The sequence below is a fragment of the Amblyomma mixtum genome, chromosome 7, assembly GCF_055824585.1.
Source record: "Amblyomma mixtum isolate Tamu chromosome 7, ASM5582458v1, whole genome shotgun sequence".
Taxonomy (NCBI): Eukaryota; Metazoa; Arthropoda; class Arachnida; order Ixodida; family Ixodidae; genus Amblyomma; species Amblyomma mixtum.
Genome location: NC_143018.1, coordinates 99933273 through 99954948, shown reverse-complemented (window position 1 = coordinate 99954948; position 21676 = coordinate 99933273). Strand labels below are relative to the sequence as shown.

The 21676-nt window shown below is 49.8% G+C and overlaps 1 protein-coding gene across 1 annotated transcript; it reads left to right on the top strand.

Annotated features, from left to right (window-relative positions):
- The first annotated feature begins 3462 nt into the window (after positions 1–3462).
- On the top strand, positions 3463–20930 carry LOC149336967 (uncharacterized). Its single transcript, XM_089553216.1, has 3 exons — positions 3463–3788; positions 10887–11016; positions 20751–20930. The coding sequence occupies exons 1-3, from the start codon at positions 3463–3465 to the stop codon at positions 20928–20930; spliced, it is 636 nt and encodes a 211-aa protein (XP_089409342.1).
- Positions 20931–21676: the final 746 nt, after the last annotated feature.

Sequence of the window (21676 nt, the reverse complement as noted above, 5' to 3'; positions counted from 1 at the left end):
CTCAGCTTCTGCGCGTCGTTGGGATCCATGCACGAACAAGTTCTGTTGAGACTAGGCTTTTGTGTTGCGGTACGATATCTTCCGTGGTGATCGTTGCGCAAGTCCCACGGTGGCGCGTCCAAACACGTGGACGGTCGTCGCGGCCTATGCCCCGTCGTGGCTTTGATGGATTGGTTGTTGCTGCGGCATATCTGCGAAGCCCTGCAGCCCGGTCCAAAAAACCGAGTCACCATGATTATGGGTAGTGCGTGCTTTGTACCCAGCTGCAGTTCGGGCTAGCAGACTTACTTTGATCGGATGCGGTGCTTGCTCTCCTGTGTGGTATCGTTTCAAGGGGTTCAACGTCACAAAGCGACTGAGGATATCATGACACCACCTAGACTCCTTTAACTTGCGCTGATATCGCACACTACACGGGCCTCTAAGCATTTCACTCGCGCTGTCTTCGCTAACACCCTCTTTCATCCTCCGCTGCGCTCCGCGCTCGGTTATGCCAACGACGACGAGGCAAGCCGCTCAACCCGGTAACGGGCGCCTAACAGCTGCACCCTAAAAAGTTTCAAATTCGATCATCTCGGCAATAAGAGCGTCTATAACTGCCGGATAAAGCTTAACAGAGCCAGACCGAGCATCAGAATCGGGTTTTATAAAGAAGGGTTACTAGAATGTATTTGTACACCATATTCCTTTCGGGTACTGACATTCGCTGTGCCACAGCAGGGTCACCTCCCATAGGTGGGCATACGCTGCGTACAGAAGATGATCAAGCGTCAGAACATCTCCAGCATTCGGTGAAGTGCGACATTGGGCGACCTTGTCGGCTGTTGATAACATTTAAAGGGACACTGAGGAGAAATTGAAGTTGACTTGCATCGACAGAATACCAGCTCCTGATTACAAAAACGCCATTCATACTGACAACAAAGCTCCTGCAACATAGAAAAGAGCAAGAACCAAAATACAGGTATCGCCGCCACAGGCCAAACTCGCAAGTACAAGCTTCATGGCGGCATAGGACAAAACAGTGTTGCTAGAACCAATAGTTCTAGCAACACTAGGACACGAGAAGCTACGAATCACTGAGGCGCAGCAAATGCATGCGCAAATCTCCTTGACGTCGCCAGATGGCGCCACGTACCCGACAGCTACGCGCGCTCCTGCCTTGCCGGGACCAATCAGCGCTTGCTCTCAGCGGTATGGGGGCTCCCGGTATTCCGCTAACGGTAACAAGGTACACGCTATGCTAAAGGCGTCTATTTGCGAGAACTTCGTTGACGACTTCGAGAACGGGATCCATTGTAACGCTGGCAGAACGCCGGTGCAAATATAAACGAAGCGACGGCCGCAATAGCCGATAGATGCCTTCAACGTGCGGCCGGCGGTAGCTTTCTTTTCGGCTGCTGCTGGGCCGCACTGCTGGCTGCCAGAAATCACGGAGTCTGCGTTACGTCATGTGAATGTCATGTTTCACGTCACTTAGTTCTGTGTCGTCATAGCAGAATCCCAAGTTTGAATCAGAGCGGCGGGAAAAACTATTTCAACTTCGAATCCAAATTTCTTAGAAATAAATGCATCTTTCGCTGCCGGCCAAGTGGCAACAAAGCTATGAAATGCCGAACTATCGGATTTTGCTATAAAAAAATATTAATAGAGCTCTCCTCAGTGTCCCTTTAACTCGTGTCGCCGCTTCTCAGGGCGCCAACTGTTATAGCAAATGCTCCCGGGAAAAAAGGTGTTTGGGCTCTCTTTCGCAGCCATTTAGCGCCCGGCATTAAGTGACCACCCCGTGCATGTCGCCCATGCCTCCCGCCAACTTCGTCTTCTTCAATTACTGCAGACAATTTTAGTTTTGGGCACTCCATGGTTGTGGGCTCCGTGCTTGTGGGTTTTCTTCTTTCAAATGGTGTGTTAACATTAGAATACACCATTCACCGCGTGGTACTTGTCTACGACTGGTAACCAATTTATAATTGAATATCTTACATACGCTGTTTAGGTTTCAACCACAGATCGATGGCTGTTACATGTAGTTCACACTTATCTGGAACGGACTGCTAATGAAGGAGGAACGGATAACGCCGAAAGCTCTCGTCAGCGGGGCCTTGGTGGCCATCCCTGTATGGGGGTCATACTGAGGCTCAGCGGCCTACGGTCAGCAAGTTTTTGGCAATAAATGCTTTCTCTCTCTCTAGGTCACGTGAGGCTTGAAATTTCCTTCAAATAAACACTGATCAGCAGTTTTAACTCACTACAGCACTTAAACCAGCTTGCTTCAAGAGCTGGAATAACAACAAACGGTAGTTATATGGCCGCTTTTGTTGTGCCTTACGCGACCTAAGTGCGAACTACACGTCCCAGTCATCGTTCGGTTGCTTAAACAACCAGAAACAGCAGCAAGAAGAAATTCATTTATAAATTAGTTATCCATCGTAGGCAAATACCACGCTGTGGTCCATGTATCCTAATATCTAGCACATAATTTGAAAAAAGAAAGCACGCAAACAAAAATTTGGTATCATAGTCCTTTCAGGGTTGGTAACTATGTTGCCATCATACGGCGCCGCCAACTACGCTGAAACAACCCTCAGGTGAACAACCTGAAGTTACTAGATCGGACAGCATTCTGCTAGCATATGCAGTAGCAGTTAAGCCGGCTGCCTAAGCCGCCCACCAGTCATTGAAATCGGCTCAGCACTCTGTCATCGCAGTTTCATTTTATTGCACCACCATCCCTCTGTGTGTGTGTGATAGAGAGATAAAGAATAAGAGGGAAGGCAGGGATGGCAACCAGAAGGGTGTTCTGGTTGGCTACCCTGCACTGGGGGACAGAGCTCATGGGGCTGAGAAGGGAAAGAGAATGGGCGAGGGGCACAGTCGCAATAGGTCCCTCAAGCCAGTCGCTCTCAGGAAGCAAAACAGTGCCTTGTAGTCCCCGAGGCCAGTCGATTGCTGTGGCCACGGTCCCAGGACCATATACTCTGTTAAAGGGCGAGGACCGAGATGGTACAGGGTGCAACGCAGCGTACGTCTTTCGGCCGCTAAAGTAGGGCGCTCACACAATCTTTCTGTGCATAACCACTATCGCCTCTAGCCAGCGTTTCTTCACTGCATTACCACTTTGCATCATCATCAATACCATCATCAGCCTGACTGAGCCCTCTGTAGGACAAAGGCTCTCCCTCATATATCTATAATTAACCCCGTCCTGCGTCAGCAGCGGTCACCTTATCCCCGCAAACTTCTTAATCTCATCCGCCCAACTAACTTTCTGTCGTACTCTACTACGCTTGCTTTCCCTCGGAAGCGTAGCAGGGGTGTTTAGAATGCTAGGTGGGCACACTAACCGGGTGCCACTTTGCGTAACCGCTGGTTATTTTTTTTCCCCGTGAAAGAAACTGGAAAGGAAAGAAGACGAAGCCGGCAGTATTGACCTCAGTTGGGCCTGCAGAGGCATATGCAGCTATGGCAGCACCGGACGCCAGGCGAGGGTCTTACGTCTCGCTGGACGATTACGGCGGGCCGCCTTATTATGCGCCGTCGTACACGCGCCAATTTCCACCTCCCGTGGTCCCCGAAAAGAAGCGGTCGTTCCACGACGACTTCGTCGACTCCAAGCCGCTGCTGCTGCTGCGCCTGTTCACCATCTTCGTGGTGGCCGTCGTGACCTTCTTCCTGGCTTTCGTCATGGTCACCGAGAGCGGGCTGTTTGAGCGGAGAAAGGACAGTGCCCTATCCTCCTCCTCCTCTCCGGAACCGGCGACAACCAGGGCGCAGCCTTCAATCACGGCGTGAGTCTTTAGGTTGTCTTCTGCAGCAAAGATTAGTGATGTAGCAGTAGAAGAGCGGCTGATTGGGTCAGTTGAAAATGAATAATGAACTTTTTTTCAATAGCGCTAGAAAGCAGGACATACAGCAAGAAACAATGAAGGGGACACATTAACCTCCGCCTAAGGTTATGACGAGATAGCGTAATGAGTTAATTCCCATAAATGGCGTATGCACAAGGCCATTCTCTACACTCATAGTTCCCTGGGAGTCCTCGTACTGCTCCTGGTATAGTGATGCAGCGGTTAAGTGATGGGCCTTTCCAACTGTGGATAATTTACGGCCCAGGTTGCTCTTCCCGAGCTATCAATCATTAACTTAACTTTCGCGGTGGGTAGTTTTCTCACAATCAGGTGGGCAGATTGTGATGATGCCGCAAGGACACGAGACCTACGTGACCCACCGGCCTCTCAGGTTGCTCTCTGGGGACCACCTGCCAGAGCCATGCTCTTCATTTTTCGCTCACAACGCCGACGCCGACACAGGATTTTCTGGGGACTGGGATATTCAAAGCTATCCGTTAATAAATACGGCGACGAGGCAGATTGGGCGAGTTGGGAATCCATAATAAGCTTTTTTTTTCAACAGCCCTCGACAGCAAGACAGAACAAGAAAAGACAAACACGAAACTGTGTTTCAGCGCCGTGTTTATCACTTCTTGTTTCATGTCCTGCTGTGTAGCGCTGTTGTCACAAAATTCGGCGCATTTTTGAAACAAAGAAAAAACCGCCGCGCACGGCGTCTCGCCGGCGCAAGCCGAACGGGGGAGAAGAAAACCCCCCGCTGAGCGCGTGGCTCTCTCTCCCCTCCACCACCGCTTACCGACAGGGCGTGCGCCGAGGGAATGAGTCATCCATGCCGAAGATTTCTCTCGAACATACGAGTCACTTCTACTGCTAACCGGGGAAAAAGGGGGTAGCCTTGCGTGCGCTAAGACATGTCCTCCGCCTCTACACTAGGACGTCGGCGACGGCGCCACGCCAGAACAAGCTGGAAACTTCGAGATGCGACCCCCGTACTCTGACCAATGGGGACGCGCGGCCGGTTAAGAGACGGAAGGGAGACAGCACTGCCGATGCTGCGTGTATGGGCGCGCCTACTCTGGCGCGTAGAACAAACAGACGTGGAAGCGAGCCAACATAAAAAGAAGGCGTTGACCGCTGTCAGATTAGCCCGGACCGCCGTTTAAGCTTCATCGAAGCGCGCCCGTTCGACTCCCGGGAAAACACCGCTCGGCCAGCATCGGACCAACGAGGCAACGTTCGCCAGTCTGCGGGACGGCATCGTCGTGGAACTCTGGTGGTCGGACTGCCGCAGTGCCCGGTGAACGAATTGTGTTTTGTTTGTTTGCCTCTCTCTCTTGTGTTAGAGCACTTTAGGTGCAGTATTGCCTCTGTATTGTAGTCTCTCTCTCGAGTTTAACTTTGCTCGAATTGCATTGTTTGTTAATCACTTTGTATGTGTTTGTACTAGTGATTGTGTAATCCTCTGTATCGTCTCTTTGCTGTATGAACTTTGTTTTGTTTGTGAACCTTTGGCTCCGACCCATTCTCTGTCTTGCGACCAGCGAAAGCTGGGCACCGAACGCCCAAAAACCTATTGTCACTTGGTAGCTGGTCTCCGCTGAGCTTGCCACGCTGAGTCGAGGGCATCTCCCTTGAGTCCGAGACCGCTACCCCCACACGCTCTAAGGGTGTCTGGGAACTACCCACGTAAAAGTGCGGGAAGTGTGGGTGACAGCTGTTGAAAAAATGTTCGATGTGGGTGGAGGGGAGACAGAGGGTAACGACAAATTTATTTTTATATGCTGTGGTTTTGGATTTGTGAGCTTCTAAGGCAATGAGAAAAAGCAGCTTCTATTTGTAGATAGAAAAATTCTACCTTTGTTATCGCAGCGTTTAAGGCCCCGTCCTGCAGAAAATCCGCTGTCGGCGTTGTCATCGCCGCCGTCATTAGCGAGAAATCACGGGCATGGCTCTGGCAGGTGGTCCCCGGTGAGCAACCTAGGAGGCAGGTGGGTCCTAGGCAGGCAGGTCACGTGGTATTGCGGTGTAATCACGATCTGCCCACCGGATCGTGAGCGAAGTACCCACCGTGGCAGGTGGCAGTTAAATCAATGATTGGTGGCTATTCCCGCCTGGGTCGCACAAGGCTCTCTGATGGCAGCACCTGCCACCGCAGAGCAGTGTGGCGCATCCCTTAACCGCTGCACCACTGCGCGAGGAGGGGTATGAGCACTCCGAGGGATGTATGAATGTAAAGTAGAGAATGGGCTTGTGCTTATATAAGAATAAACACACTATGCTATTGCTTCATGATTCTCAATGCGGAACTTGTGTCCCTGCCAATTTTTCACTTGCGTTGGTATTTCTCGTGTTCAAAAGGTGGCGCCGCACTTGTGATGACGATGGGAGTTTGAAACTGGATATCGTCCGTTTTGGCGAGCCTCTGAATAATACCAAAGCAGACGAAACTGTCAGGATTCCGTCATCCTTTTTCTTCCTCCGCTTTGTGTCAATTCTCTATATTTTTCAGCTCTCAGAACACGTACTACACCTCATGAGAGTTCATTTCGACGCATATAGTTGCGGCACGTCGGTGGGGTAGGTGTCCTGTATTTATGTTGCTTCACTGATTATTTGGTGAACACATTTTCTTTAACTTTCGGAGAAGCAGCGTGGCACTTTTGAGATTCAAAACAAAAATGTTCATAGGTGCCGCATTTGAAAATAAATCACCTCTAAAAAGTGGTCCAGTTTCAGCAATTCTAATTCAAGGGAGAAAGTCCTGTCCCCCACTTCCCCCTTTAGTAAGCATTCGCACATTTCCTCTGATTTGAACGGATGCACCTAACGGCCAAACGCGCTTCCTGCTGAGTGCGACTGCTACCCTGATTATCGCACTGAAAAACTGCACACCAGGCCGGAATATCACACAGGAAATATAGCGGTTGTGATTTGGGAGCGGCATCTACCTACTGCAACGGCGAAAACTGTGCTGTTCATAAGTACTTATATATGCTGCAGTTTTAAGTCGAAAGTCTTGGACGTGGAGGCATGGACGGAAGTTGTGGACACAGGCTGTGTGCAAAAGTGCCCGCACGAATTGTCAATCACATAAAAAGGAAATTGAGGTCTAGGTGGGAATCAAACCCGGGCCGCCGGCGTGCGAGGCGGGGACGCTGCGTGTCCGGCGCAGCACTTCGACTTTTGACGCTGAATAAAGGCGCGCCTAGTAGATACCAAATTCTTAAAAACGTATTTTCGAGCTGTGTACTGAGGCCCACATGAGTAATTATGAGCATGTTAATTACAGATGTCGCAATCAAGCGAGTACCGAATTTCCTGTTTCCGGTAAATTTCCTCCGTGCTTGGCGTGCAGTCGTAGCGCCATTATGCGGCACCCATTTAAAACCCCCGTCGCTATGTACGGCGTTCGGCCTGCAGATGGTGCAGGTGGCGGACCGCTCAGAGCTATCGCATTTGCGCACGTGATGAGACTTGAGTGCACCTCATAATTTTTATTGCCGCTCCCTGTTGATCAAAACAAGTTTAGGAAGCCCAACTGGCCAGGAATTCATGTTCCTAGGTTAGAGCACGCGTGGCTCACTGCCTGAAAGCATAGTGCAGAACGAAGGAACACATAAAAAATTACCTATGCGAAGCCAGTCGATGTCCTATGTTGGAGGTTTGTCCTTCTGTGAACGGAAACAGTTGACGTTGTTTTACCTACCGCCTTTACTAGAATATTTGTTGATACGTGAAGTGTGTGTGCAACCCGGACCTTAGCAGTCAGGAAGGAAGAATAATGTCTAAAAATTACGAGGAACTTTAGCGGCTAAAGTGGTGAAAGGCGAAAGCCTGAGTGCTGCATTCTGCTACGCGATTGTTCACTTCACATTTTGTTGGTGCATCGATTAACTGCCAATTAATGACGCTTAAGCTTCGCCTTTAGGAGTGGAACGCGACAGCGTGTTGTAGAGCTGCCAGGGAGTCCACGGAATGCCACCCCCCGTTTGGCGCGATGCGTTGCCCTTTGAACGCAAAGCTTTTTAAGGAAAGGAAATGGGGCTGTAATTCTCTGTCGTCTCGGTGGACACCTGAGCCGCACTGTACAGGAAGAGAGGAAGTGTGAGTGAAAGAAGAAAGAGGGGCCGTAGTGAAGAAAATGAAAATTGTATTTGAGGAAAGGAAATTACGCATTAACTGTCTCACATATCTCAGTAGACACTAGTGGAAAATTGTATTTGAGGAAAGGAAGTTGCGCAGTATCTGTCTCACACATTTCGGTGGACACCCGTCAAAATTCGCGCGTGGTGACGTCATGACAATTTGGACCAATCTGAAACACGGACAAATACGCCTTGCTCGTCGGTAAATTGGTTTTTGAGGAAAGGAAATGTATCTGTCTCTCATATCTCGGTGGACACCTAAACTTCGCCGTAAGGGGAAGGGAGGAAGATGGGAGTGAACGAAGACACCGTATTCACTAGACGCACCTTTGTTCATTCCAAACCATCTAGCTGGCATGGCGGAGTGGTAGAGTGCTCGACTCGCACTCTGAAGACCGGGGTTCGATTCCGAAGCTCGGACAATTTCTTACTCGGTTTCATTTATTTATCTGGTCTGACTAGAAAGGTTAATTGGACTAATTGGTTAAGTAAGCAATTAACTAAACTCAGTCAAACTTACTTGGAGCATCACTATACGATCCCTTTAATTGGTTGCATGGTTAGTAGCCATAGTACAATTGGCCCCGTTTGTAATTCGCGCACTGTGACGTCACGACCGTTTGGACCAACTGAAAAGCGTGACATTTCTGTCGACAGCTCCTGCTTACAACGATGAGGCATTAAAGGCTTCCGCCTTAAAACAGTATTAGCTCACAAGGGGAATCTAAGGGACAGCGGACCACATGGAGGAGTAGCGATAGCTTCTATGGAGTTCGTTTTCGCAGTACCTGACCCACACTTTGGCGTCACTGAACACACTTGCTGGACCTCATTTTCTAGAAGTTTAAAGGGCAACTGCATACCTATAGAAATCGACGAGCTTAAAAGGGTGGAATGCTTGGAATTGAACGTAAAGCAGGCGAAGTCATTTCAAGCTAGCATTCGTAATGGTGTCGTTATCACCGATTATAATCGCGACGGTCTTCAAGCTTCTCCTCAGCACAGAGCGCCGAATGAGGGGGGGGGGGGGTTGTTGACGTCATCGAACGTACCGGTACATGCCAAATGCATAAACGGTTGCTTTGAAGAAGAAAAAATGCCCCAGTAGCCAACCAGGCACGGTAGGGTGTGGCTGACGGCCGCGGTAATTTGAAATCTTACCTTCCATGACGTCACGCCAAACTTCCCCGCACTGCGTTTTTGCTTTGAGGAGAAGCGCAAAATTCAATCATTAAGTCGCTGTTTTAAAGGCTGGCGCAAAAACACTTGGCATGCTTTACCTACAGCCTGTATAGGTGTGAATCCTTGAATATCGTGGAATTCTCAAAAAGTGATGCAGTTACCCTTTAAGCAAGTAATAATAAGAGAGCTCGCAGAAATGTGGCATGTAAGCAACATATGACGCCTTTAAAGTACGCGATCGGCACGATGCAAGTTCGTGCTTATGTTCGGGCCGGAGAATTTTTTGGGCGGCTCTCTTGAAAAAGAAGGGGAGCGTGAAACTGTTGAGGAGTTAAAGCGTCAGCAGCTGCCATCCATAGACTCAAAGTCGGCCGAAACGCTGGGCTGTCTCTAGTAGAGCATCGTTAGCGTCATTATCATCCGGCCTTTTATTCCGTGTTTATCACATACTGCGCCTGGGCCTGGCCGTGATATGGGCATTGGCCGACCCTTGAGTTTTGGGACCATGATCTAAAAAAAAGAAAAACAAGTCGAAATATGCGCATGCAGACAGAACAACTCATGCCATAAAAAGATAGTGTAGTTGCGGTCACATGAAGTAATTACGCCACAGGCTGTGAGAAGTGTTTAGCATTAGTCGAAAGATCGGTAGTTGCGCAAGGCATTTCCTCCCTGAACGAGTGCTGTTGGCAAGCGTAGCTGCGAAGATGTGAATAAACCTATCAAGTGACTGAAATCCTTCACCTAGCGATATTGCTATGATTGGTTCTCTCGGAGGCTGCGCTACTCAGCCATTCACTTCAAAACCATGGCAACCCCATCTTTTCAGTATAATGACCTCACGGCATTGAATAGTCTGGAGAGATCATTTTTAAATACAATTATCTCGCCGAACTATGCGCCTTTTCCTGACCTACAAATGCCGACATAGGCAGAAGGAACCAGAGAAGAAATTATTCCTAAGAGCAAAAATTGGGTGGAGTCCTTTCAAGTACCGAAGTGGCTTTGTTCGCTCAGTCCCTGGGTGCATCCCTTATTTGTGATGCTCAGACGGACGTCTCCTCAGTGGAAGTGACAGAGATTAGAAGCGGGAAAAAATGCCAGATCCAGGACACACTAGAAATTTGCTGTGGTCTACAAAAATAAACGAAGGCAGTTGAACCATCTTCCAATTTGTTTTTTCCTAGTGGGTAATGCTAAGGCTCTCTTGCTCGATGTCAGAGAAGAGAATAGGGCATTTTACTCCTGAGGCAATTCAAACGGAATACGCAGCTGACGGAGAAAACAAGATAAGCCGATTTCCTTCTTTTGTCAGAGGGCTCTACTATCACATTGCGCCGAATTTACTTTTGCAGCATTCAGCGGTGTTTGTTACCCACTGTTATGACGGCCGATGTCTGAAGGTGGAAGGAACCACCATTTCCCTTCCGCTCAGGTCGAAGTTCAGGCCTGGTTCTAAGGGTCGCAGTAATCACGTTGTTTGAATCCTAGTGCTCTGTGTATAAGTTTGAAGACGGGTGCCCGACCAGAGGCGCCACCTCCAATTTGCCAGTTCGGCTCCCCTGTAGCGCACGGGAGCTTCCACGCGTTGCTCTCTACGCTGACGATTATGTTTGTCGGGTGCTTCCGCAAGGCTGACGTTTCCTGAATAATTTTATTGCAGCAAACGCAGGAAAATTTTCTTCACCCGTTAAACGTCCTTTTTCAGTCCGACCCCCGTCAGGAGGACGACGGCACACGGACCGGACGCCACGGAAGACGAATATTATCCTCCCGATGATAACCGCGACTCGAAAGGCGAAGACGGCGATTCCAAGGCGGCCCGCGCTGAAGTTCTTGTGAGTGTTCGTTTCTCATCCTTAATTCATTTCGTAACGTGGCCGGGTGAAAGCGCCTGTGGACTGACACAGTGGAAACACCCATCGCGTTCTGTAACGCACATTGTGCTCATGTGCATACAGCTGCCTGTTGGTATTTTGCAGTAAGTTAAGCATGCACGAACGCTTTTGAATAAGCTGCAGGGTTCAAACACCCAGGTTTTGCTTCAGGCCTCTCCGCGTGCCTCGCCTTGTTCCTTCCTTCGCTTTTAAGTTCATAACCAACAGTTCCGGACAAAAGTATTTTTGAGTGGGAAACCGTTTATGAACGCAGTTTTTTTCATGTAATGTAAAATTTCACTTTAATGATCAATATATACGCATATCACCCGACGGAAGTCTTGTATTTTATTTCTTTTAACGTTCTTGCTATCATCAGAAACGTTCCCCATTAGTTTTTAATCGATTTACTCAATTATTCGATCGATGGAAACACTTTCAAAGAAATATTTTGCTAATATGAGAAGAATGGACCATTACTTTGATTATTTCCATATTAGGAACTTAAAATTTTCAAATTTTTCAGCCCCGCCGCGGTGGCTCAGTGGTTACGGCGCTCGGCAGCTGACCTTTTACTGGAGGCGCGGGCGGGATCGCGGCCGCGGCGGCCGAATTTCGATGAAGGCGAAATTCTAGAGACCCGTGTGCTGTGCGATGTCAGTGCACGTTAAAGAACCCCAATTGGTCGAAATCTCCGGAGCCCTTCACTACGGCGTCCCCCATAGCCTGAGTTGCTTTGGGACGTTAGACCCAAATAAACCAAATCAATTTTTCAAAATTTTTCTCTCATGCCAATATATGTGCCATTCGAAGAGCCAACCGGCTATTTATTTCACAGGAAACGCCTCAAAAATGAATTGTTGCTTTCCCTGTTCTTTACTTCCACAAAGAAACTCCTTTTAATTTGATTTGAAAATTCGTGGTATGCTATAAACCGGAGAAAAAAAGGCGACATCATTAAGTAAGGAGCGCTACAGGACGTGTTTTGCCGTTGGTGAGGGAAATAAGTTCTCGATGTTCATTGAGCTTAATACCGGGCGTTCACAGGAAGACGCAGTAATTTTGAGAAAGAAGTTTTTTTTGTGATAAACTGGTAATTCCTGTGCGATCGAAGAAACTGCGTTGGCTGACGTCATTAACGTTTGACACAAGTTATCTACTATTTTCATTAACTAAAATCTGCTTGTAAGGGTTCGGTAGCGTTCGCGGGGGTCATCGGAACGCGGCTGGGGGGGGGGTTCAAAGCGAAGCGTCTCCTTTCTTGGAACGCGGCCGCTCGCGAACGCGCCGGCAGGTATACGGGTGTCCCCCCACCCGCGGTACTGATTCGCACACGTGCTGGCACGGATGTCTATTTGTGTTTGTTGTTATTTTGTGGTAGAGAGAGCTCTACTTTACAGCAGCTGGAGGGCTGGCCAGGCTCTTGATGGACCAATCATGTTGAGAGCACAACATGATTGGAAGCTACGAAATGTGGGCCGGGCCTTTAGGGCTTTAAAACCGGGCCCCGGAGCTGGAAGCGGGGTTCTGCGCTAAGGTCAGATGCAACGCATCTTCGGCAACGCCGAGCAGGGGCCTCCCCTAGTATTAGCCAGTTCCGCCCTTTTTGTTGTTTGTTCTTTTGCCGTTTAATTTGTCTCGAGTGTCTAAACTTCTGTACGCTGTAAATATCTGTACATAAACCTCAGTTATTGCCTTTTTTTATCCCTGCGTGTCAACTGATCACAAGAGCGTCTCTGACGTGGCACCCCTGGTGCGAAGAGCTTCAGTCTTCGAGTTACCAACCGTCTCTGGCGGTGCACCTGTGGTGCAAAGAAGAAGAAGAAGAAGAAGAACCTGATCTTTACTGGCGCAGTCGACAGGATCCTGCGGCCATCGGAAGACGGCGCAGGAAGAAGACAAGGCAGGGAGAAAGGTGACGACAAGGCGACAGGTCAGCGTTCGTGAACGGACCTGCGGAGACACGGCGGCAAGGACGTGAGGACCACGGCAGTAGTCCAGCGACGCGGGACTGCGTCCGGTCAAGGAAGCAGCGCGTCGGGAACTCGACGATCACCGGCGGCGGACCAGCGGCGTGCGACAGCTCATCGCAGCGTCCGGGGAAAGTGGCGGTGGACCCCGACGCCAAAGAGCTGGCAATGCGGATCGACGCATCGAAACCGTGAGTTTCCTTGGTCGCATTGTTCACGTCCCTGTGTTCGAGCCGATAGGACATCTGAGGGGTACGGAAGGCGGTATGGAGAGCTATCCAAGCCTGCCCTCACTTGATGTGAAGTACCGAGTTGAATTAGCGAGGGCGCGTTTAGCGTACTTTCAGGCCGAACTTGCGAAAGTGAATGGAGGAAAGGCGCCGCTGTGCGAAGAGAAACCTCGGGATGTTAAGTGCGTCTTGGAGGAATTAGAAGCAAAGCGCCAGCAGCTAGCGCTGGAGCTCGCTGAGCTCAAGGAGTCTAAGAGAGCTAGTGAACTAGCGAGGGACAACTACTCCGAGTCGCGAGAGGAGAGGCCACCTGTGCTGGAAGGTAAAGCGTTATGCTTGTCAAGCACAGGTCAAGAAAACAGCCGGGCAAAAGTACAAAGTGAGCCAGATTTCTGCGAAGCTAGAATCGCAGTTGAAAGTATCGTGACGGAACGCAGCGTCGCGGTAGTCGAGGCGGTGAACGCGCACTCCGACGATCCAGCTGCACAAGTTAGCTCAACCCCTAATGAGACCAGGGACGCGGACGCGAGTTCAGGATTGTTGGAAGTCACTCTGACAATTCTGAAAACGCAGTCCCAAGCAAGCTGTGAAAAAGAGCATTTCGTGCAGCAGGAAACGGTCGGTGAGGACAGACGTCAGATCGGCGAGCGAGTGAAAGGAGGAAGTCTGGCGTCACCGCAACCGCACACTGTGTCGGGCATAGGGTATGAAGTGCCCCATAGCGTTGATAGTGGCAGGAGCGTTCCATCCGAGGCAAAGAACGAAGGTTGGCCTGATGGGCCGACGGGACCGAGCACCACGCATTTGTTGAACGCGCTCGACGTGTGTCCCACCAGGTCCTTGGAGGACAAGGAGATGCGTGGCGAGTTGCCACAAAACAAATTCGGATCAAGCGACTGCGAGAGAGCTCATGCAGCCTCAGACTATGCCACGGGGCCAGCGAGCGCTGATCAAGCACGGAGCGGCGGTTTCAAAGTTTGCTCGTGCAGTAAAGGTGCAGATGGCCCCGGGCGAGGTGGAGTGGCAGGAGGCAGGTGCGTGGCTTTCGCCTTGAAAGTCGGCGCGTGGAACAGTTCGTTCCGTACTGCAGTACGCCAGATCAAGTGTAGTAAAACCGGCCTCACTGGTACGGTTAGACTGAGAAGGGGATATGCCCCTTGCGCAGGGCGCGGCCCTTGCTGGCGCGCCGGAGAGAGCGTGCCCTTAGGTGCGTTGTGTGGTCAGGGGTTTAGACCCATCGAGAACCGGGATGTTTTTGATCCTGGAGGGCACCGGCTTTCGAGTTCTTGCCCCGCTGTGGCACCACCCTAATGAGTATAGTGGCCATTAGGCGTTCTTAGTGTTGAGACGCGTGGTGGCTCGAACGCGCACAGGGACGCTCGGTGCGACCAAGGAGGCTCACGTGGCCCGTATCAGTGCTACTGAACGCTCTAGTTGCGAGTGTCGGTGTGTGTGTGTCGAGCAGGACGCGGGTGTGCATGCTGGTGAACTGCGTACAGCCCATCAACTTGGACGCTGTGTTACGGCGCACGGCAGGCATGCCACTGTGTGTATTTGAGTGTGCAATTTGCTTGTGTCGTTTTGGTGCCCGTGTGCATTTTTTTTTTTGCTGTTTGGTTTTGTTCGTGCCAGTGTTTGTGTAGCTGCAGTATGTCACCCACAGGGTGATTTTGTGACCCGTACCGATCCCTTTGTTATAATTCTAAAAGTGGCATTTGAGCCCTTTGTAGAATCTTGGGAAGGGCGTGTAAGGGTTCGGTAGCGTTCGCGGGGGTCATCGGAACGCGGCTGGGGGGGGGGGGGGGGGTTCAAAGCGCAGCGTCTCCTTTCTTGGAACGCGGCCGCTCGCGAACGCGCCGGCAGGTATACGGGTGTCCCCCCACCCGCGGTACTGATTCGCACACGTGCTGGCACGGATGTCTATTTGTGTTTGTTGTTATTTTGTGGTGGAGAGAGAGCTCTACTTTACAGCAGCTGGAGGGCTGGCCAGGCTCTTGATGGACCAATCATGTTGAGAGCACAACATGATTGGAAGCTACGAAATGTGGGCCGGGCCTTTAGGGCTTTAAAACCGGGCCCCGGAGCTGGAAGCGGGGTTCTGCGCTAAGGTGAGATGCAACGCATCTTCGGCAACGCCGAGTAGGGGCCTCCCCTAGTATTAGCCAGTTCCGCCCTTTTTGTTGTTTGTCTTTTGCCGTTTAATTTGTCTCGAGTGTCTAAACTTCTGTACGTTGTAAATATCTGTACATAAACCTCAGTTATTGCCTTTTTTTATCCCTGCGTGTCAACTGATCACAAGAGCGTCTCTGACGTGGCACCCCTGGTGCGAAGAGCTTCAGTTCGAGTTACCAACCGTCTCTGGCGGTGCACCTGTGGTGCAAAGAAGAAGAAGAAGAAGAACCTGATCTTTACTCTGCTAATAACTTCTTGAGTTTAGCAGTTAGTGTTTTGGGTGTTATTGAAGAATTGTAGCTGGCCGTTACTGCATCGAGTTTATAAGGATTATCAGATGAGAAAAAAATGCAATTGCCCTTATTGGCACTATGGATCGAAGGATTTCGCCTGTACAGTCGCATGGGAGTAGCGCGGGGAAGCTTCAGCTAATGAATATGGACGCTCCTTCCCTTTCTCCCCTGTTCGAGTGGCGCATCCCACGCATTGATCCAGATGGCAAGAGCGAAAGCAGAGTGGGGCGTCCGCTCCGAGCCAAGTCAGCCCGTAGTCGTGGCTGCGCCCGCTCCAAGGCTTCCGCGCGCCTGTCCCATGCGTCTGGACAGCACAAATTCCTCCCCCACACTTCCAAAGTAAATTGCGTCTCTTCCGATCTAATAATTGATATTGGATGCCCTGACGATATACTACCATTTTATTTAGCAACGAAAACTAACTGCTGTACTTATGAATGCCGGATTTTAGTTAATTAATGTGTTTTTCAACTGAGCGTACATGTTACTATGGTAATAATCTTATCTCACGTGTTTATGAGGTACACCAACGTCGTTGCTATGATTGTGCAGGACTTAATTTATCACAAAATATTGCTGAAAACTACTTATGTATTACTGCGGGCATCCGTTATCGTGGATATCGACAGAGGTTTGGTTTATTGGGGTTTAATGTCCCGAACCAACTCAGGCTATGAGGGACGCCGTAGTGAAGGGCTCCGGAAATTTCGATCACCTGGGATTCTTTAACGTGCACTGACATCGCACAGCACACAGGCCTCTAGAAGTTCGCCTTCATCGAAATTCGGCCGCCGCGGCCGGGATCGAACAAGCGTCTTTCGGGCCAGCAGCCGAGCGCCGTAACCACTGGGCCACCGCGGCGGGAATATCGGCAGAGGGATGAGGCTAAAAATTCAGAGCGGCACTTTGTTGACCTAAAGTGGGATGAGGCGAAAGCCTTAAGCGCGGTGTTGCTGTTTGTGTGATTAAAATGTTGTTACTCTTCTAAGAGTGGATTGCAACAGCGTCTTGCAGCGCTGCCAGGGAGTCCACAGAACGCTATCGCCCGTTCGGCTGTACGCCTTGCTCGTCGGTAAATTGGTTTTTGTGGAAATGAAATGTATCTGTCTCGCATATCTCGGTGGACACCTGGACCTCGCCGTAAGAGAAGGGAGGAAAGAGCTGGCATGGCGGAGTGGTTAGCGTGCTCATCTCGCACTCAGGAGACCCTGGTTCGATTCCCCAACTCGACCAATTTGCAACTCGGTTTTATTTATTTATGTGGTGTGACTAGAAAGGTTAATTAGGCTAACTGGTTAATTAAGCAATTAACTAAACTCAGTCCCACTTACTTAGCACATCACTGTACGATCCCTTCAATTGGTTGCATGGTCACTAGAAGGAAGAGGAGGAGGTAAACTTTATTAAAGAAGAGGTCTTGGGCGCGGATTGGGGTCGTGTTCCCCTCCGCGCGGTGGGCTCCTCTTCTAGGCCGGACGGCAGGTGGCCGACCGACGATGTCGTTCGGCGACCTCTTTGGCTCGCTCTGTGACTCGAAGTTGAACCTCCGGATCCGAGCTGAGCAGCGCGGCCTCCCACTGAGATTGGGTAGAGAGCTTCAGGCTCTGCGATGGCTTGTCGTAATTACATGAGTATAGGATGTGCGGTGTGTCTGCCTTTTGGTGCCCACAGAGAGAACAGACGGGGCTGTACTGCTCCGGGAACCATATGGAGTACATATACGGATTAAAGAAAGTGTCTGGAGCTGCTGCCAACTGACTTGTTGTGTTTTACTCAGAGATTTATGTGGTTCTGGGAAGATTTGTCTTTCTTTCTTGAAGTGGGTAGTAATTTCTTTGTAGGTTGTCACTCGCTCCTTGGCCGAACAAAATTTTAAACATGGACCCAGGCACGGATCAAGATATTATCAACACGCTACAGCAGAAATACTTCTGCACAACACGAGAGACGCAGTCCCTACACGATTATAAAGGACAACCTAACCCCATCCTGGACGCTGACATAACAATAGCGGAAGTAAGAGCAGCCCTCCATAAGATACGTACGACATCCGCCCCGGGAGAAAACGCCATAACAATAAGACACTTAGAAACCTAGACGACGCTTCCATCACAGCCCTCACGGACTTTGCGAACGAGTGTTGGAGGGAGGGAAAACTCCCAGCGGCTTGGAAACATGCCATCGTTAAATTCATCCCAAAACCGGGCAAAAAGCTCGCGCTCGGAAACCTCAGACCTATTTCGCGTGCTTCTCTCATAGGAAAGCTGATAGAACACGTCATACTAGACAGACTCCAGTCTCACATGCACAAAGAGAATTTATATCCACAGACTATGGTTGGCTTTAGACCACATTTATCAACACAGGACACGATGCTCAGACTAGCAAACGAAGTCCTATCCCAGGAGCAATAAAGGAGTACCCGGGCAATACTAGCTCTAGATTTAACGAAAGCGTTTGATAATGTCAAACACAAAGCAATCCTAGAATCTCTTTCACCGTTGAATGTGGGCGAAAGAGCGTTTAACTACATCAAGGACTTTCTTTGCGATAGAACGGCTAAAATTCAAATTCGCGCAATCAAATCCCACACCTTCAGTTTAGGAGACAGAGGAACGCCGCAAGGATCGGTCCTCTCCGCCTTCTTATTCATCAAAATGGCACACGCACTCGCAAAAATCCCAGACCTAGAACACTCTTTGTACGCGGACGATACCACTCTTTGGACCACCAAGGGGAGTATCGCCACGATACAAGATACGCTACACCAAGTGGCAGATGTAGTAGTAGAGGAGGCACAAGCCGCGGGACTCGCGTGTTCCCCCCAAAAATCTGAAGTCCTCATCCTACATCCAAAGCGTCAAAGAAAGAATACAGCGCCTGAGATCAAAATCTACGTGGAAGGGGCAGCCATCACAGAAGTGGAAACACTAAGAATCTTGGGAATGCTGATACAGTCAAACCAAAAAAACGACACACTAATTAAGAAACTGAGAAACACTGTCAGCCGAATCTCCTTCGTCATCAGACGCATCGCGAATAGGCGAGGAGGAGTTAAAGAAGCCGAGACCAAGAAACTAATACAAGCCTTCGTTCTTAGCAGAGTCAACTACTCTACACCATACGTCACCCTCACAGTGAGAGAAAGAGACGACCTGGATTGTATAATGAGGCAGTCCTACAAAACTGCGCTCAACCTCCCTCGTCATAAACCAAGTGAAAAACTACTACAGTTAGGAATTCATAACACCTTAGCGGAAATGATGGAAGCACACCTCACCGCACAATATGAAAGGCTATTAGGCACTGAAACGGGACGTTTTATCCTAAAGAAAGCAGGAATACAATATGAAGGAATCCGTACATACACCTTGCCAATTCCAAGACACGTGCACGAACACTTAACAGTCCCTCCTCTGCCCAAAAACATGCATCCACGCTACGGTACGGACAGAGAAAGGCTAGGGCACAAAATTTTCACGAAAGATTTTCAGTTCAGAAAGATACGAGACACGTGGACGTGGCAAAACATGTGGACAGAGACGCCTTTTCTCTGGCAGTTGTCGATCATCGATGTTCTCCCCTTGCATCGACGACAATCAATAAAACAAAATTTCCGGAGGAGGCCGAAGAAGCTGCCATAGCTTTAGCCATTACCTCCACCACTGCCAAACAAATCATAAGTGACTCCAAAACAGCGATTCGAAATTTTGCAAAAGGAAGGCCCCACTCAGAAGCCATCAAAATCTTACGAAAGATCTCCAATACCCGCCCGATCACATTGATCTGGGTCCCCGCCCATTCGGACAATCCTGGAAACGAGCCGGTGCATGGTCACTAGCCAAAGTACAATTGCCCCCGTTTGAAATTCGCGCACTGTGACGTCACGACCATTTCGAGCGATTGAAAAGCGTGAAATTTCTGTCGACAACTCCTGCTTACAACGATGAGGCATTAAAGGTTTCCGCTTTAAAAATTGTTATTCAGGATGTATGCTTTCAGGCAGGATATGTGCTTCTCTCAGGTCGTTGGGAGAACCTTATATCATGCCTTACTTGGGGATCCGCCGCGGTGGCTCAGTGGTTAAGGCGCGCGTCCACCGAGCTGGAGTACCCGGGTTCGAACCCTACAGCGGCTGCCGTGCTTCGATGGAGGCGGAATGCAAAGGGCGCCCGTGTGCTGTGCGATGTCAGTGCACGTTAAATATCCCCACCCAGGTAGTCGAAATTTTTCCGGAGGCCTCCACCACGGCTCTTCTTTCTCTCTTTCTTCTTTCACTCACACCTTCTTTTCTTACCTTAGGGCGGGGTTCAGGTGTCCGCCGAGATATATTAGACAGATACTGCGCCATTTCCTTTCCTCAAAAACCAATTTACTATTTATTTTTACTTACTTGGCGGTGACCTGACCTAATGACGGCGATCAAGACCCTGGAAGCCGTGTTAGGCACGCTCACAACGTAGCGGGTTCTGTTGATCTTTTTAATTAATACTTCCGCCCCTGTATTACAACGAGAGCTATCTCCGAAAGCGACTCTGTAACGGTATTAAAGGCGTCGCTGTTGCTGCATATATAGGCATGCATATTACCACTTGCGATGAAAGGAATGCATCTAATAGCACCACTACAACTCTGTAGCCGCGTAACGCAGGCTGCCATCTTTGCCCTCGATACTTGTTGCGACTGCGTGTACCTGCAAACGTGCATGCGCTTCGTAAAGCAGTGGAAAATACCGCTCAAGTAGCACGAAATACACACATATGTAAGAGAAACATCGGCCTCCGTGCTCCGCGTAAACTCACTTTTTCCCTCGAATTTGGCGATATGGACAAAGCAGCCCGACTTTCCACATTCCTAGCACCTATTTATTAGGAGTACAACCACATGCAACCACCTCTGCATTAGACATGCCTGGGCAAACATGAGTTTTTGCTTTAGCTAAGTGCCTCATGGTTAGATGACATAGCCACCCTCCTGAAGAAGTGTTTTCCGGTGAAGAAATGTTCATCAGTGCTGCTTCTCATTTTCAGATGTGGGCTCCACTGAAAGGCTGGAAGTCTACAACGAACGCGGCTCCCAGTGCTTCCCGCAGTCGCCCGAGTGGAAGGGAGACGGCCACCCGAAGGCGCAAAATAAGCACCCACAAGAGGCGCTCTAAACAGGCGGCACGGCATGGCGAGAACGAAGCAGACGGCCTGGCACTTTCTTAGTGGGGCAGTAAAATTATGCGTAGTTATGCGAGTGTACTTAATTTCTTGAATATTTTGAGAACTCCTTCAGGTTATATAGATGGCCGCATCTTGACTGCTGAAAAAATGGCCTCTCATGCTGTTTCATCATCGCCATCAGCCTGACTAAGCCCACTGCACAGGAAACATCTCTCCAATTAGCCCTGTCCTGTGCCAGCTGCGGCCAGCCTATCCCCACAAACTTCTTAATCTCATCCGACCACCTAACTTTCTGCCATACCCTCCTACACTTACCGTCTCTGGGAATCCATTCCATTACCCATGCTGTTTAGTCACTGATATTCCATGCATGGTCTCTTGGCTGGTTGCATGGACGCATTTGGCATGTGTCAGGGTCATTTTCGCACGGGCTATCTCGAGTAAAATCTTGTCTGCCACGCTGAAGTCGAGCGGCCTCTACCACAATGAGGCTGGTATGGAGCTGGGATTTAGGAAAAACTCGGAACGGTCTAGAGAAGACCGAGGCGTGAGGTGCACGTTACTGTACCCCATGGTGTGAGTAGGTTGCGGTGCTGCGCAGTTAGGAAACTACGAGTGGCGAAGGACATCCTGCGAATGCATCAAGGCACCGCGTTGTTTTCGGTGTACTCCAGATGCTCGCAGAACCAATGGCGTACGGCACATTTTTGTGCTAAAACAATTGCTTCTTCGGTTACGAAACGGGGTTATGTTTCGCCCCAGCCAGAGACCGAGGGAGAGAAGCAATA

Bases quoted from the DNA above. Each gene is read 5' to 3' on its own strand.
- LOC149336967 (XM_089553216.1), top strand. From the start codon at position 3,463: ATGGCAGCACCGGACGCCAGGCGAGGGTCTTACGTCTCGCTGGACGAT. The intron at 3,789-10,886 runs GTGAGTCTTTAG...GTCCTTTTTCAG, and splicing joins GCGCAGCCTTCAATCACGGC to TCCGACCCCCGTCAGGAGGA. The intron at 11,017-20,750 runs GTGAGTGTTCGT...TCTCATTTTCAG, and splicing joins CGGCCCGCGCTGAAGTTCTT to ATGTGGGCTCCACTGAAAGG.